The sequence below is a fragment of the Lutzomyia longipalpis genome, chromosome 1 (genome assembly GCF_024334085.1).
Source record: "Lutzomyia longipalpis isolate SR_M1_2022 chromosome 1, ASM2433408v1".
Lineage (NCBI taxonomy): Eukaryota > Metazoa > Arthropoda > Insecta > Diptera > Psychodidae > Lutzomyia > Lutzomyia longipalpis.
In genome coordinates this window covers 48,908,452-48,924,061 of record NC_074707.1, presented here as the reverse complement: position 1 = coordinate 48,924,061, position 15,610 = coordinate 48,908,452, and the positions used below count along the sequence as shown (strand labels likewise).

General features: G+C 35.4%; 2 protein-coding genes across 2 annotated transcripts in view; one reads left to right on the top strand and one right to left on the bottom strand.

Annotated features, from left to right (window-relative positions):
- The window catches only part of LOC129787983 (protein Peter pan), a 1,185,971-nt gene that overhangs the window by 31,163 nt on the left and 1,139,198 nt on the right, over positions 1 to 15,610 (bottom strand). The gene's annotated exons all lie outside the window — the stretch shown is intronic.
- Positions 2,553 to 15,603, top strand: LOC129787948 (chloride channel protein 2). The gene is given in 12 exon segments (XM_055823831.1): positions 2,553 to 2,857; positions 2,945 to 3,140; positions 7,801 to 7,908; positions 10,655 to 10,783; positions 10,869 to 11,010; positions 11,013 to 11,167; positions 11,265 to 11,421; positions 11,594 to 11,804; positions 11,894 to 11,995; positions 12,068 to 12,302; positions 13,177 to 14,511; positions 15,018 to 15,603. Coding segments are annotated over 12 exon segments (3,141 nt in total). The 5' UTR covers positions 2,553 to 2,729; the 3' UTR covers positions 15,261 to 15,603.

Genomic DNA, 15,610 nt, shown 5'->3' with positions numbered 1-15,610 from the left:
GCGCGCGGGAAAACGCCGCACGGAATGAGATCGTTGGTGGAATATTGTCTCATTATTCGATTAAGATTCATTATTGTGCCATCGTTGTCCCACACACAGCGCAACAAAGGCATCCCGTAGTGTCTCCTCGCGATTGCGGGGGTGGGTGGTTGGTGTGTGACCCCCCCTGTAAGATCGCAAGTGAGACATTTGCGAATTGGATGTTAGTTGCGCGATGGGATTACGTGGAGTCACAGCAAAATCTTCCATGATCTCTGTCTAACGCGGAGGATGCAAAATTCCCCTCATTCTGTGCTCATTTTCTTCACAATTTAGATACTTTTTTCTCCCCCGGTTGGTTCTTATTGCCCCCTCCCTTTGTGCGTGCATAAAGTGAGTGTAACGTCGCGGGAAGATCCTTCTGATTCACCCAATCAGTGCAGTGTGTCTTAACATCCCGTGTCTGTGTGCGTTATCTGATTATGGTGAATTATGTGGTGGCATTGTGATAGAAAACTTCCCGAATGAATAAAATACACACCATGTGCAGCTTCCGTTTTATCTTTGCACTTTCTTCTTTCAATTCTTTCAAGCCTATTGCATAATTCGCCTCTCTGTTCCAATCTTTCTTTATTGTTTAGTAGACAGACAAAAATTCTCATGTACAACATGGAAATTGTTGAAGCGATGAAATGAAGCGTCGCGGTTGTCTTAATTGATAGTCGAGGTTTTCTTGTCAAATTATGATTCTTAAAAAAAAATTCCGCTAAATACCTCAAATTGTGCGAAGAGGAATCTTTTTGGGGAAATTAAAACAGTTGCCAAACAAGGTCTTTGTATATAAAAAAAGAAGAAGTCAGAGCTTGTAATTAAATCTGGAAGTCAAAGTTTAGAGCTTTCTGTAAAAAAAAGAGCTTCAACGGCTTCGAGAAACGTTCACGAAAAAAGCTTGATAATGAGGGCAATTTTTTTACGTTAAATCGGTTCTCATTTCCTTCCTTGTCTCCTCAATTCTGCTTAGTTAATTTTATTTATGAGTCTAGGAGGATTTAGGGGAACGTGGCACAATTCCGACCTCCTTCGACCTTTTTCAATCCCCTATTGCATAAAATTGATAAAACCTTAAATGTAGAAAGTTATGGGAGAAAAAAGAACATTAAATGGGCTTTAAAATGATATCAAACTTAAGAATATTTTATACCATTTTTTTCTCATTCTGCGCGGACCTTTGAAGGTCGGAATTGGGCCACGTTCCTCTACTAATTTGTTAATACGAAATAAAAGCTGTAGAAGCTTTAAGTGGAGTATAAAAAAAGCTCGAAAATTAAGAGTTGAGTTGTTGTTGATTCTAATGAGTTTACATGTATTTCTTGCAAATTTTGTAGACTCTGAGGAAGGGCTCTAAACGCTCTGAAATGCCAGTTTTAACCCAGATGTGCCCGTTGTACTCTTTTTTTATACCTTTTAAATTTTTACTTTTTTGACTTTAAGTGCATAAAAATGGAAAAAAGTTCTTCTTTTCATAAAAATCGAATAAATTCAGTTAGACAAAGAGTTTTAGAACATTTCTAACAAAAACAAAGAACATTTGGTTGAGAAATAATTTTTCTAGAAAATTTTGAAGTCAGACTTTGAGGAAATTTCAATATTTTTTGGACGGAATTAGGTTAAAAAAAACTTGGAAACAGAAAATATAAAAATTAAAAATTAGAAGATTCAGAATTTCTGCTAAAAAAAATGTAAATATAGAAAATTCTAAATAAAACTTTGATTATTAAATTTTTAAAAACAATTTATATTATTTGCAATACAAACGCTGTAAAGTTATTTTGAAAGAAGGTTCCAAAATTACATTATGTATTTTAAATATGATAAATATTTGTGATAAGAATTTAAAGTTCTTACATTTCGGAACTTTTGGAAACAGTAAAAAGGAAAACTAATTTTACAAAATGATGTAAAAACTGTGTCTAGGCTAGAACTTTTTTCTTTTAAATAATTAATACATAACTCTAAACTAATAAAATTCAATTCCTTATTTATAAAATTGCTGCATCTTCGGAAATTCTCCAAGCAATAATATAAACACATTTAGAATCAAAAAGTTCAAGCTTAATCTACGAGAAATCTCTAAATATTTATTTTATAAATCAAAAATGATTTTCTAATCGTTAATTTCCTCAAAGGTTGACCTTGATCTTGTGACTCGATCACCCAGAAAATTTCTCTAGGGGCATGGAAAATGCCTACACATAGAGAAGATGCGGCATTCCAAATGAGCGGCGAGTAAACGTGAAAAAGGCGGGATAGATAGAGGAAAAACGGCTAATTAGAATATTCTCACAGAGAGTTAAAAATCAATTTTATTGAGCTTTACCCATTAAAATAATTTTTTCTCTCTGCCATTCTAACAATTTAATTATTGTTTTTCATTCACAATACTTTCTTAATAAAAAATTCTATTGCACTCAACTGTTCACATCGCACGTTCTGTGGGCTTTTTCTTTCTCGCCTCTCGAGGGGGGCGTTCATTTAAATTGGGAATAATCTCTCGGTTGGCATCTCTTGAATCAATTTCCCACAAAGTAGATTTATGAGATAATTTGCCTCACATGGTGTTGCAATTTTGTTAAATGTGTGACTAGAGAGAGACACAGGAGAGAGTGTGGAGTGTTTAGTGCCATTTGGATTCTTCCTCTGTGGATTTATTAAGCCAGCTAAACAAGTAGTTGATCCAATAAAAAAATAAGATGATGCGAGATCGCGAGCACGAGTGGAATTTAGACCGTGGCAATCGAATTATTCACGATGAGGAATTTGGGGAGGACAATGTGGAGCTTGTTGATGCAGAATGGAAGGATTTTGAGAATTTTCTCAGGTATAAAAGCTTTTTTTCAATTTTTTTAAAGAAAAAAAAAGCTCAAACCTTCCCTTATTTATAACTACCCTTCGGTTCGCAATGCAGGGAGTTCCGGCAGCGACAATTGGCCAGTGCTTCCATGGAGAATATCCATCGAACACGAAAATCTAAGAGAGTTCGCCATACAGCTTTCTACCCTTGTCCGCCGCCGAGTCTCTCTGAGAATGATCGATACGACTCATCATCGTCTGACGATGACGACAGTATCAGCATTGATACATCTGGCTACATAAATACCGTTGTAAGGCGTCCTACTTTTGCATGACTATATATGCACGAACTACCTGCATGAAAGCTCCCCAAATACTCTTCAGAAGCTCCAAAAATGAATTTAAAAAATCAGCGGAAAAATTAATTATTCAGCATAAAAGTTTAGCTGCAACATTGCAAAGGCGAGTATAGCAATACCACAATGTCTAGAGCGTGGCAAAAAAAGCGTAAATTCATAGACTAATCACATGTGGAGATGAGACACAAATAAACTCCCTGGTAGACACAAGATCACGACGATCAACAACGACGAAGTTGCTCCTCAAAACATTTTCGAAGAACCAAATTAAAATAAATCGTCGGCAGTTATATGTTGCTTAATATTTATTTTTATGTATGTAATTTGGAGCGACGAAGCTTTGTTGCGAAAAAAAATCATTGTCTTTCCTTACACTGAGGAAAAAAAATTTCTCAAGAATGTGGGGGAGGAAGAGAGCATTAAAGATCTTTTTTTTTTTAATTCTGGGTAAGAAAAAATATAATTGAAACAGAAGAGCTTTGTTAAAGCTAGTAATTGTTCCTAATACGTAGAATTAGTAGTAAAAGTTTGTAAAAAAAAAATTAAGCTTCAACGGTAAATTAATTACATATTAGTAGTTAAATTTTCTTGCATTGCATAAAATGTAGAAAATTATTGCAATTAATATTATTCAAATCAAGAAGATAAAAATAGATTTTCTAGGCGGAGTCAATCCTACTAATTTGATAAATATTTTACAAGAATTTTCCTGCCTAAAATTTATTTTTTCTCAATTTTCCCTTAATTCTTTCGAATACATATTCTTCCGGGAAAAGAGATCGCTAACTAAATATAAAGATAAGTTCTAAAATATTTCTTCACAAATTTAATTAAAACTTAATCATCAAGAAAAGCTTGCCTACAAGAACTTTCTCTGAGTATATTAGATCAAATTTAATCACGGAAAATCCCCACAAAAAGTCACGAAAAAAACGAAGAAATTTTCTGTAGGAGAATAGATTAGACGGGGTGGGTTAATTGTGATAAAGAGTACTTATTTATACATAGTACGTGATACATTAAATGGTGTCTTTGAGAATGAATAAAGGCCTATAAATACATCTCGTCATTATTATTATGATGCTCCTCAAACCCCCTCACTCACTTTTCACCGACATCACCGTGAAAGTTTGAGGGAGATAGAAAGCTCGTGAATTGACCACGAAAAAGTCAAATTGTCGCCAATTCATTTTAGTCTAACGCGAAATTTTCATTTATCAACAACGCTTTCCCTTCTGAGAAAATTTTCTTTCACAGAAAATTAAAAAAGACGAATTTTATTGAATTTCGGGTGGTAAAAGAAGTGTTGAACGTTGCGTTGATGAGATGACAAAGAGGAATATTGCTAAATGGAGTCAAAATGATTAGTGGACTTCAGTGATTTCAGTATGGGTTTCGCCATTTAATTAAAAACGTATTAAATTTGAGATAATCACGATAATTGCGTTTATGGGTGCTACATACAAACATATTTCTCTATGATATAAAATGAAAACTTGCAAATAGAGAGTGAAGGTTACATGGTGCGGTGTTATTATTAGGCTCCTTACTGCCAAATTATCGTTTTGGTAGGCCCTCGAATACACCACATTTAGCGGCACATAAAATTTGCTGTATTAGTGGTGTTGGTGTGAAAATGAGAAAGGCCAAAAATAGTGAAAAGTACGGCTTCCGTGGGAAAATCCACCGCACAACAGGACCCCATGACAAGTGACAATATCCTACGGGAGTATTCCTTTGACCCCGAATTCCTCGTTCCCAATCATCCGGATTCCGTGAAAGTGCGCCGGAAGCAGTACGATCGCGCAAATATCACATTACCCCTCAAAAGCTCCGCATCGTGGAGTGATTTTACGTTTTTGCGCGAAAAGAAGTCAACGGGAGCTGCCTCAGGATCGGCAGCTTCAACGCCTGAGGAGGATTCTCGACGGAGCTACGATGGCGAGAAGACGACTGAAGTTGAGAATGAAGTTGAGGCGTTTTACTTTGTGAGTTTCCCACCCAAAAAAAAACCTTAAAGGAGGTCGAGTTGTTTCTAAATGATTGTGTTGAGTGATTTATTGAAAGTTCTCGGGATTCTTGAACCTCAATTCTTTGCTAAAGTTTTTCTCTAAAACTTTAAGAGCTTTTTCTGTGAAGTTCGAAATTCTTTGGAGCTTTTGCTTGATTACTTTTCTTTTAGTGTTTAAAATTAAAATTTTATCAACTTTTCTGGGTTTTCTTATAAAGATTAAACGTTAGAAATTTTGCTAGAGCAAAATTTAACGTTAGAATTATCTAATTGAATTAGAAGTTTGTTTTTTTCAAAGATCTTACGTTATAGTTTTTCTAAGATCAAACTTTAGAATATTCCCAAAGAATAATGGTTTCAAAATTTTGATAGATAAATTTAACGTTAGAAATGTTGATAGAACAATTAAAAATAAATTCATTCTTAAAAAAATATGTCACGTTAAAATTCTCTCAAAAATTATGCTAGATTCTTTTTTGTAGAAGACCTAAAAGTTTTTTATTGTTTTTGAAAAAGTAATCTTTAAATTTTTTCAATGATAAAACGTTAGACATTCTAAGCAGTTTAATCTTTATAATCTAAGAGTAGGTGTTTGATTTTTTTTTAAATAATAAAAAAAAAACATTTTCCTATAAAGGTATTTAACGTTAGAATTTTCTCAGAGACGACACAGTTAAACGTCAGAGAAAACTGGAAAATTGTTTTAACGATTTTTAAAAGTTTTTAACATTTAACTCTTTAATCTATGAGAAAATTCTAACGTGAAATTCTTCAAAATCATTTAAATATTTTTTATAAAATAAAACTTATTTTTAAGAAAACATTTTCTTGGATTCTTTTATTACAAAAACGGCAGCTCTTGAACAAATAATCCTCTTGTGAGCTGAGATTTATTGGGGCTTTCAGCTTCCTCAATTTTCACAAAGCAAGAAGATTTATTTTGCTTTGATAAAATGAAAATACATTGTGATTTTCGTCGCGTCGTTTCGTTCCTTTTGAACTTCACCCACAAATACATAAATATGTATATAACATAGAAATATCTAAACTATTTCACCTCGATGCGTCTACAAGGAAAAGTCTCGTATTAACTAAATTTATATAAATACAATAAATACGAGAAGAATCTTCTCTTTAGCATAATAAATCTATGCAACTTCTCAAACAAATTAAAGTTTTTTTTTCGTGGGAGAATATTTATCCACTATACATAAAATGAGAAAAGTAAGAAGAGTTTTAGGTGAAAATTGTGTCACGGTTAGTGGGATCAAATGAGCGAATGACGCGAAGAAATGGGTTTTGTGATCCTTTCCTTGGGTTGCGATGTGAATTAATTTAGTACACACCACCACATAATTTGTGTGTAGGAAGGGTGTTTAGAAATAGGCATCTAAAAACAATGGGAAAGTGCTATAAATTGAATTGCCAGCCAAAAATACAACAAACTACGCACATCACAACTCATGACGGCGTCACAATTAACAAATTAACGCACCATGAATGAGTTGCAGACAAGGGAAACATGTGCAACTGCCACTGCGCAAGGAAAGTGTTTAACATTATGATTAAATGTTTCTTCTTCTTTTTTGCAAAAAGATGATCGTTTGGATTCAAGAGCTTTTTAGTTAGAGAATTAATGCAAAGAGAGCTTTTTTCTTCCACCCACATCTGCCAATAAAATTCTTTTCTTATTAAGAAAAGTGCAAAAAATATTAAAAAAATGGAGTTGAACGAATTATTTTTCAATAATTCTAATTAATTCTAATTCTAATTATTTAGTTAGAATCATCATAGTCTTGATCTCTTTTTTTTAGATCTATATAATTCTTCTGAAACTTGCTGTTTATAAATTTTTTTATTCAAGAAAATTTCAGCAATTTCTGTTTCAAGAGAAGCTTCATTAAAATAGATCTCTTTATTTTATTTTTCTTTATGATTCTTAAAAGCTGATTCAACTACTTTCGACGTTGTCAAAGGGTTAGAATTATCTCATATAAAAGAGAAATACTTTCAGTATTAAATAAATTAATTTAGTCTGTAAGAAAACTCACAAAATGAGTCAGATTTTTCTTGATTTTCCCAGCAGCAGTTAAAAATCAGGAAAAACTACGTTTGAATTTCATCACGAAAAAAAAACTGTGGAGATCGGTTGGGTAGCTTAAAAAGCCACAAAATGGCCCATAATGCCCCTGTCACATTGTATTGACATTATCAGAAAACCACAATCTCTACATTTGATTTATTTTTTACGACCTTACGCACATATTTTACCTGCCCACCCATCATAAATCTCTCCCATTCACCGTGAAGGGGGATAAGAGAAGAAAGAAAAATAAGAACAAAACTGACAAAAATAAGATAATGAAAAATACGCGAAAAAGTACATCTCTTTGTAAATATTAAATCATGATAAATAAATTGCTCAGAGCATGTAAATTATATGCATGTTTCACGCAAAGAGCTTTATCATAAAGCTTATTTGCGAAAGAATTTTACAATTTATTTTTTTCTTTTTGGAGTAATTCCAGGAACTTCCACCATAAGTAGCCTAATTACGATTATTTTCATTGAATTAATTGTTTTTTGAACAAATTTTTGCAGATGTATGGTCGGTATACGAAAGATTTAGGAGAGTACGCAAAAGATGAAGCGAGAAGACTTAAATTGCTTGAACGACGACGGAAGCAGGAGGACAAGGCACGAAACAAGGTATTTTTTCTTCCTACAGAATACCCAAAAAAAATTATTATTATCTCTCTCGTCTCGAGTCCCTCCACCCAAAAACAAACAAACGAAGCTGAGAGACTGATAAAAGAGTTCATTAAATCGACATGGGAAAAGTATATGTAATTTGAATAAATTGCAAAAGTCGCGACACAGCCGTGTAATTTTCATGCTCCATAATTTTTTCTTCTTCTTAACCTTATACACGCGCGTGAGCTTTTTGCACCTTTGGCCAAAAAGAAATTTAGCAGCAGAAATGCGCAGAGATGAAAAAATGCGACACTCGATGAATCACGTGCCACTAAATTCCATGATAATTGATTTATTTAATCATCCAATAAATTATTTGCAGAAAAAGTTCGCTTGACAAATTGAGCGTGCGGTTTTGCGACCCGCTGTACTCACGTGAGATTAATAATATTGCTTTTTAGCACTTACACAAGGGGTGAATCACACAAGCAGAACATCCAAAAAACAAAAAAAATGGCGTGGGATAATAAATTGATGGAATTTTGGATGAAGAAAAAATTAATTTATGAAACTTTTCTTTAAAAAAAATAAAGATTAATTATTTTATTGAATGTAATGCTTTCTTATTGAATAAGCTTTTGAGATTAAAGCTTTTTGAAAGGCGCCAATTCTGTCAAAAACCTTATCTTTTAATTGATTTAATTTTATTTTCGATATTCTGTAAAACGGAAATTAAAAAAAATTGAGTAATTCTAAACCTGATAACTTCGAGTTACTTTGCATCCTAGAAGAAGAAAAATAGAAAGCTTTGGTATTTAACAGAAATGATAAATGTAGAGAGTTGAGTTTGAAAAGCAATAACAGATAAAATATTTTCTACAGATTTTCTCCCGAAATTTATTCAATTTTTTTTTTACTAAATCGGGTTTAAGAAGAATAAAACAGATTTTATTTTAAAATAAATTTCTTTTATAATAAAAATGCTTTAGAATGACCGAAGAATTTTTCAAAGTTTCCAATTAAAAATCATTTAAAATTTGATTACGAAATTACATTTTGTGGACGTCATCGAAAAAAGGAGTTTATTCATTTTAAGATACATGATCAAATTTATTTGGAAGATAATATAAAAATTTACGACTTAAGAAAAAAATATTTGGAAAAAAACTCGGTTCAGCTAAAAAAAATGTACAAAGCACAAAACCATTTAGATCTAATATATTGACATTGTGTAATGTATATGCTTCAATAGATAATTTCTTTACAAAACTAGCCAGAAAAGCTTTTTTGAATGTTTTTTCTCACTCAATTTTTCTATAATTTTCTATGGATTTATTTGAATAGGTACTTAACTGAAATTTAATTTAAAAAAAAGAGAGTTTTTTGATCAGGCTGAGTATTATGCTTCATGCACAAAAGCACCCTAGAATGCGCAAAAAGATATGATAAATAATGTTTAAAATAATAATAAATCATAAAACCAAAAGAAAGAGCTTTTTTAATGGCTTTTCCCCGGAAATTAGTCAAAGGACTAATAATTTTGAATGGCTATTAAAATGAATAAACTTCTTTAAATTTTATTTTGCTTTTCTTTGCATACAGCATATGTATGAATTTTGAAATAAAATGAAAGGTCTCAAAATGAATAATGTCCTTTTATAATATCTGTTTATTATGACATTTTATGCTGAATTAAATGAATTTAATTAAAGCTTTTCCAATAAATTATCTATAAATAAGTTTAAAGAAATTTAGAACAAAAAATAAATCAAAAGAAATTAAAAGAATTATTTCATTTGAAAAACAGTTTTTTATCTAAAAAATTCCTTTAGTTCACAAAAAAAAATCGAAAGAATCACAGCTAAAACTAAAGGAAAAACCTAAAAGAAAACAAATATTGGTGTTAAAGAACTCTTACAAATAAATAGTTTTAGCTAATCAAAGAGATTTCTTCTTTAAAGCTCTCCGGCGGGATTCCCAAAGCCATTAGCTTAGCTGAAGAATCAATCTAAACATTTCAAATTGATCTTAGAATAATGATCTTGAAGTGAAAAACAAAATAACCATCCTTGACATATTTTTGCGCAGAGGGAAATTGCCCGATAAAATAAATCCTTTTGCAAATTTATGTTTTAAGGAATTTGCACCATTTTAAGGTCAATGATAACAACATGCGAAAAGAACTCATTTGTCTTGTATTAAATTACTCTGACAATGACCTGAAAATTTGCCAGAGAAATAAAATAATTTTCAATGCAAAAATTTCTGGAAAGAAAGTTTCTTTTGTGAAAAGAATTCTTTGGACACCCTCCGTTTGAGGAGAAATTCTTTAAATTTATCATGTTGCGCAGATTAAGAATTTCTTACGACGATGATGGTGAAAAAAACCATACGCAAAAGAAACCGGCTGTAAAAAGTGGTTGGACATGTCGTAAAAAGAGTGCAAGATGGGCAATCATTAAGAAATGCTTCGTGATGACGCCTGGAGTGGACACACAAAAAAAAGAGAAGCTTAAGAAATTCAAATTACTTTTTTCCACGATTCTGCGATCAATTTGTGGTGGGTGCAAAAAAAAATGCGAGCCTTGAACTTGACGAGGAATGTTTATTTGAATTTAAAAGACAAAAAGAAAAGAAGAAAAAGCTTTTTTTTTGGGTGGAGGGGTGGGATCCCGGAGGAATTGCGCGGGATTTTTTGGAGAGAAACCAATAATGTTGAAGAGCCCATGTATAAAGTAGTAGTGGTGGGAAAACATTGCAGGAACTCCTCGGCCACCGTGAGAGTCGCTGCTTCAGAATTATGGCGTGGATTTGGCGGCATTCAGTCGCCAGGATGGGCGAGGACTGGATATTTCTGGCACTACTGGGTATCATAATGGCCCTAATCTCAGTGAGTACCGTCCCTCCAATTTTTTTTCCTTCTTCTTCTCCTTGCGCGAGATCTCTCTCAATGTGATTTTCCCTGTTTGGGACAGTACGTGATGGACAAGGGGATTTCAATGTGCACAAATGCACGCGTCTGGCTCTATCGTGATCTCACATCCCAGCCAGTGGCTCAGTATTTTGCCTGGGTCTCCCTCCCGGTATCGCTCATCCTCTTCTCAGCTGGCTTTGTGCATCCATTGCGCCGCAGAGTATCGGTTCGGGGATCCCGGAGATGAAGACCATCCTCCGTGGGGTTGCCCTCAAGGAGTACCTCACATTCAAGACGCTCGTGGCCAAAGTGATCGGACTCACGGCCACACTGGGCAGTGGAATGCCTCTGGGGAAGGAAGTGAGTATCCTGTGTGACCTCCTGACGGCTTTACCGGCGTGACTCCCGGTGTACGTTGCGAATTATTTTCAAATGATGAATTTTCCTTCCTTTGTAGGGTCCCTTTGTCCACATTGCCAGTATTGTAGCCCAGCTGCTTAGCAAATTGGTAACATCCTTCCAAGGCATTTATGAGAATGAGTCGAGGAACTCAGAAATGCTCGCCGCGGCATGTGCTGTAGGGGTGGGTGCTTGTTTTGCAGCTCCAGTTGGAGGTAAATTCACTTTTGCACACAGTGATGGTCATAAAAACACCTCCAATGAATTCTTCGCACAAATATTCCGCAATTTATTCAAGATTAATTCAAAATCAATTCAAATGAACTATGTCTTCAATGTAATCTGTTAGAAAAGCTCCTTAAAAGCTCCCTCATTCGTTTTTTTTAGGTGTGCTTTTCAGTATTGAAGTAACAACAACGTATTTTGCCGTAAGGAATTACTGGCGTGGCTTCTTTGCTGCTGTCTGTGGTGCCACTGTGTTCCGTCTGCTGGCCGTTTGGTTCCAGAAAGCAGACACCGTAACGGCTCTCTTCCCCACAAACTTCACCATGGACTTCCCCTTTGACCCCCAGGAGCTTTTTGTATTCGCCCTCATTGGGTTAGTTTTCATTCTAATCATTTTTTTACTCTTTTCTTCTTCATTTTGAAGGAAAATCCTAAAATAATTAACAAAAAAAATCCTTTCAGTGTGGTTAGTGGCTTGGGAGGAGCCCTGTATGTATGGGTCCACAGGAAGTACGTTCTTTTCATGCGATCCAACAAGAAAATAAATAAATTTCTCCAGAAAAAGTAAGAAAAAAAAAACGAGAAAATTTAAGAATTTTAAGAAAAGATTTTTGATGGATTTTCTTTTCTTCTCAGTCGTTTCCTATATCCGGGAATTTTGGCCCTCTTGGTGTCCTCAATGTCCTTCCCACTGGGATTTGGACAATTCATAGCTGGAGAATTGAGTACACACGAGCAGGTTGTGCAGCTCTTTACCAATTTTACGTGGACAAAGACAGAGCTCACTGTAGAACAGGCAGCCATTGTCAAGTACTGGACAACGTCCTATACTAATGTTTTTGTAAATTTAGCCATCTACACATTATTTACGGTGAGTTATTTTTTTTTTTTAGATTATCTTTTCAGTTTTTAAAACCTAAGAAAATGTATTTAAGTCCTGTAAATCCCACAAATACACCAAATCTTACAATTATCTTTTTTTCTTGGTACGTTTTCCCTTATTCTATGAATTTTTAAACAGAAAAAAATCCTGAAAATACTTCAAATCCTTTAATTCTTGTAAATCCAACAAGTCCTTGAAATTATTTATCAAGAAAAATCGTTCAGTTGGTTTGAAAATTTTACTGAAATTAATAAAAACTTTCTGAGGCAAATAATTCGCGAAAAAGTTCCTAAAAATATTTTTGCAAGTCCCTTAAATCCTGCAAATCCTTTTCTTTCCTTAAGAAAATCTTCTGGATTTTAGTGGAATTGCAGGATAGAAGGGATTAATATTATTTGATAAATGCATAAAAAACATTTTTATCTTGAAATTTATTTCAAGTCTTCCAAGTCCAGCAAATCCTACAATTACTTCAAGTCCTGAATTTTCCTCATTCGTATTTTATTTTGTAAATTTAATGAATTTCCAGCAAGTTTTGTAACTTTCACGCAAATTTGAAAGTTGAGGAAAGAATTTTAATTATTATTGTAAATCCCATAATTCCCTAAAATCCTTCAATTATTTTATAATTTTAATGTCCTTAAATACAAAAATAAATCATTTGCGAATTCCCAGCCAGTTTTGTAACTTCTCCGCTAGATTGACCGCTGAAGAAATAATTTTAATTATTGTAAATCCCCTAATTCCTTAAAATCCCTTAAATCCTTAAAATATTCTTCATTTAAAAGTCCTTAAATACCAAAAGAAATAATTTTTTTAAAACAATTTCTTAAAAGAAAAATAAATTCTCTGCTCATTGCAGTTCTTTATCTCCATCATTGCTTCAACAATCCCAGTGCCATCGGGAATCTTTATTCCAGTATTCAAGATTGGTGCTGCCATTGGGCGTCTTGTGGGTGAAGCCATTCATCTGTGGTTCCCCAATGGCGTGCGGTATGGCGGGAAGTTGTCCCCCATTATCCCCGGTGGGTATGCTGTGGTGGGTGCTGCTGGATTCGCGGGCGCCGTGACGCACACTGTGTCCGTGGGTGTGATCGTGTTCGAGATGACGGGTCAAATCACACATTTGGTGCCCGTGATGATTGCCTCGTTGATCTCCAATGCCATTGCGGCGCTACTGCAGCCATCCATGTACGACAGCATCATCCTCATAAAGAAGCTACCGTACCTGCCTGATCTTCTGCCCTCCAGCTCGGGGATGTACAGTATGCACGTGGAGAATTTCATGGTGCGCGACGTCAAGTACATTTGGCAAGGGATCACGTATCAGGAGATGAAGGAAGTCCTCAAGGCCAATAAAACCCTCCGTGGCTTCCCACTGGTGGATGATCCGGAGAATATGATCCTCCTGGGTTCGGTGCAGCGCTTCGAGTTGATTAAGATGATCGATAAGCACATTGGGCGCGAGAAGAGACTCGAAGTGGCGGCCAAGTGGCAGAAGGAAGCGCAGGAACGTGCGCGGGAGGAGCAGGAGCGTCAGCAACGGGAGGAGAATGAACGACAGCGTCGTCCGTCGCGCTTTGAAGTTATGCCCGCACCGGATATTCTCACCTTACGCCAAATTGCCAACAATGAAATGCTTCCGCCGCAGGCGAAGAAGGTTCAGGCACTCAATCATCCCATCCTTGGGTCACAGCCCAAGAAATCCATTCTCAAGAAGACAAACTCCTTCAATCTCAAAGGGTTCTCCCCCCTTTCTCCCCATAGTCCCAGCTCAACGCCCTACTCCACAATTACCGGCACTGAGAGTCGCATCCGATCAGCCTTTGAGATTATCTTCCGCAAATCCGCCACACTGGCCGATGTTCAGCCTGATCCGGAGGTGGGGTCAATTGGATCACCCAGCATTGGTGGCCCGGATTCAGCTCCATTGAGCCCGAGTATCTCGAAGAAGGTGCAACTGCCGCGGGAGCGTGTGTGTGACATGTCACCGGAAGATCAGAAAATTTGGGAAATGGAGGAAATGGCAAAGCCCATTGATCTCGTTGGGGCGAATGTTCACATCGATCCAGCACCCTTTCAGCTTGTCGAGCGGACGTCCTTGCTCAAAGTGCATTCCCTCTTCTCCATGGTGGGCATTAATCATGCCTATGTCACAAAGATTGGCAAACTCGTGGGTGTTGTGGGGCTCAAGGAGGTGAGTTTTTCCGGGAAGAATCTTCTTTTGATTTTTATAAAAAAGCAACTTGTAGTTTGTACGCTTTTTGAATAAACTTTTCTTTCCGGATCGGTTCGATGTGTTCCCGGAAAGTGCCATAAGTGCCGGGAAGTTTTGCAGTGATCCTGCCCATTGTAACAGGAAGTTTCTAAGGGATCTTAGGAATATCTTTTTCAACACCCGGCTGATCCTTGATTACATTTAGGGGTCAAAATCTGAGTCTATAAAAATTGTTCACGCAATCACAAATGGGACTTCCTTAATGGACAGATTTTGACCCTAAAATATAATCAATAATCAGCAGGATGTTAAAAAGGAGATTCTTAAGATCCCTAAGAAAGTTCCTGATGCAATTGGCATTCATCCTGCACAACTTCCAGTCACTTATGGCACTTTCCGGGAAGGAAAATGTATTCAATAAGTGTACAAACTTCAAGTTTCTTTATAAAACAAATAATTTTCTCTAATTCTTCTCCGGGAAACAGCTCCGCCAGGCCATTGAGGATGTCAATAGTGGGGCAAATTTAGCAAAACCCAATGCCGATGAGGAATTAACGCAACTCCCAGTGACCCCATTGACCCCACAGGAGGAGCCCCTGCTGCAGAAGAGCAATGCAAATGTGAACAACACGGTCTCCTCGATGGATTCTGCCCTCTCAAATTCCGACAATTGCTCGGACATTGAGTTGGATAACATTGGCAATGGTGAAAAGAAGAGGATGGACTGAACCCCCACGCCCTCCGTGTGAGTGCCCAAAATGTGATTTCCGACGATGATGTAGAAAAAAAATCCTCAAGCCGATGTAAACGATATATGATTGTGATTGTGTTTTAATTGTTAATTAATTTAAAAATTTATTTTTAATTTTAAAAATGAACCCCTTTCCCCCTTCGACGAAACTATAAAACCCCCATTTGTCTGCCCCTTTTTATCCTCAATCCCCGAAGTAAAACTCATAAAGAAAAAAAAGACAATTCTGTGCTTTAAAATAGACAAAAAACAATTCTTATTTTCTAAATGATTTTTTTTTGCAATATTTTTTTGTGCTTGAGTTCTTTTTGTGAATATATTTAGAGA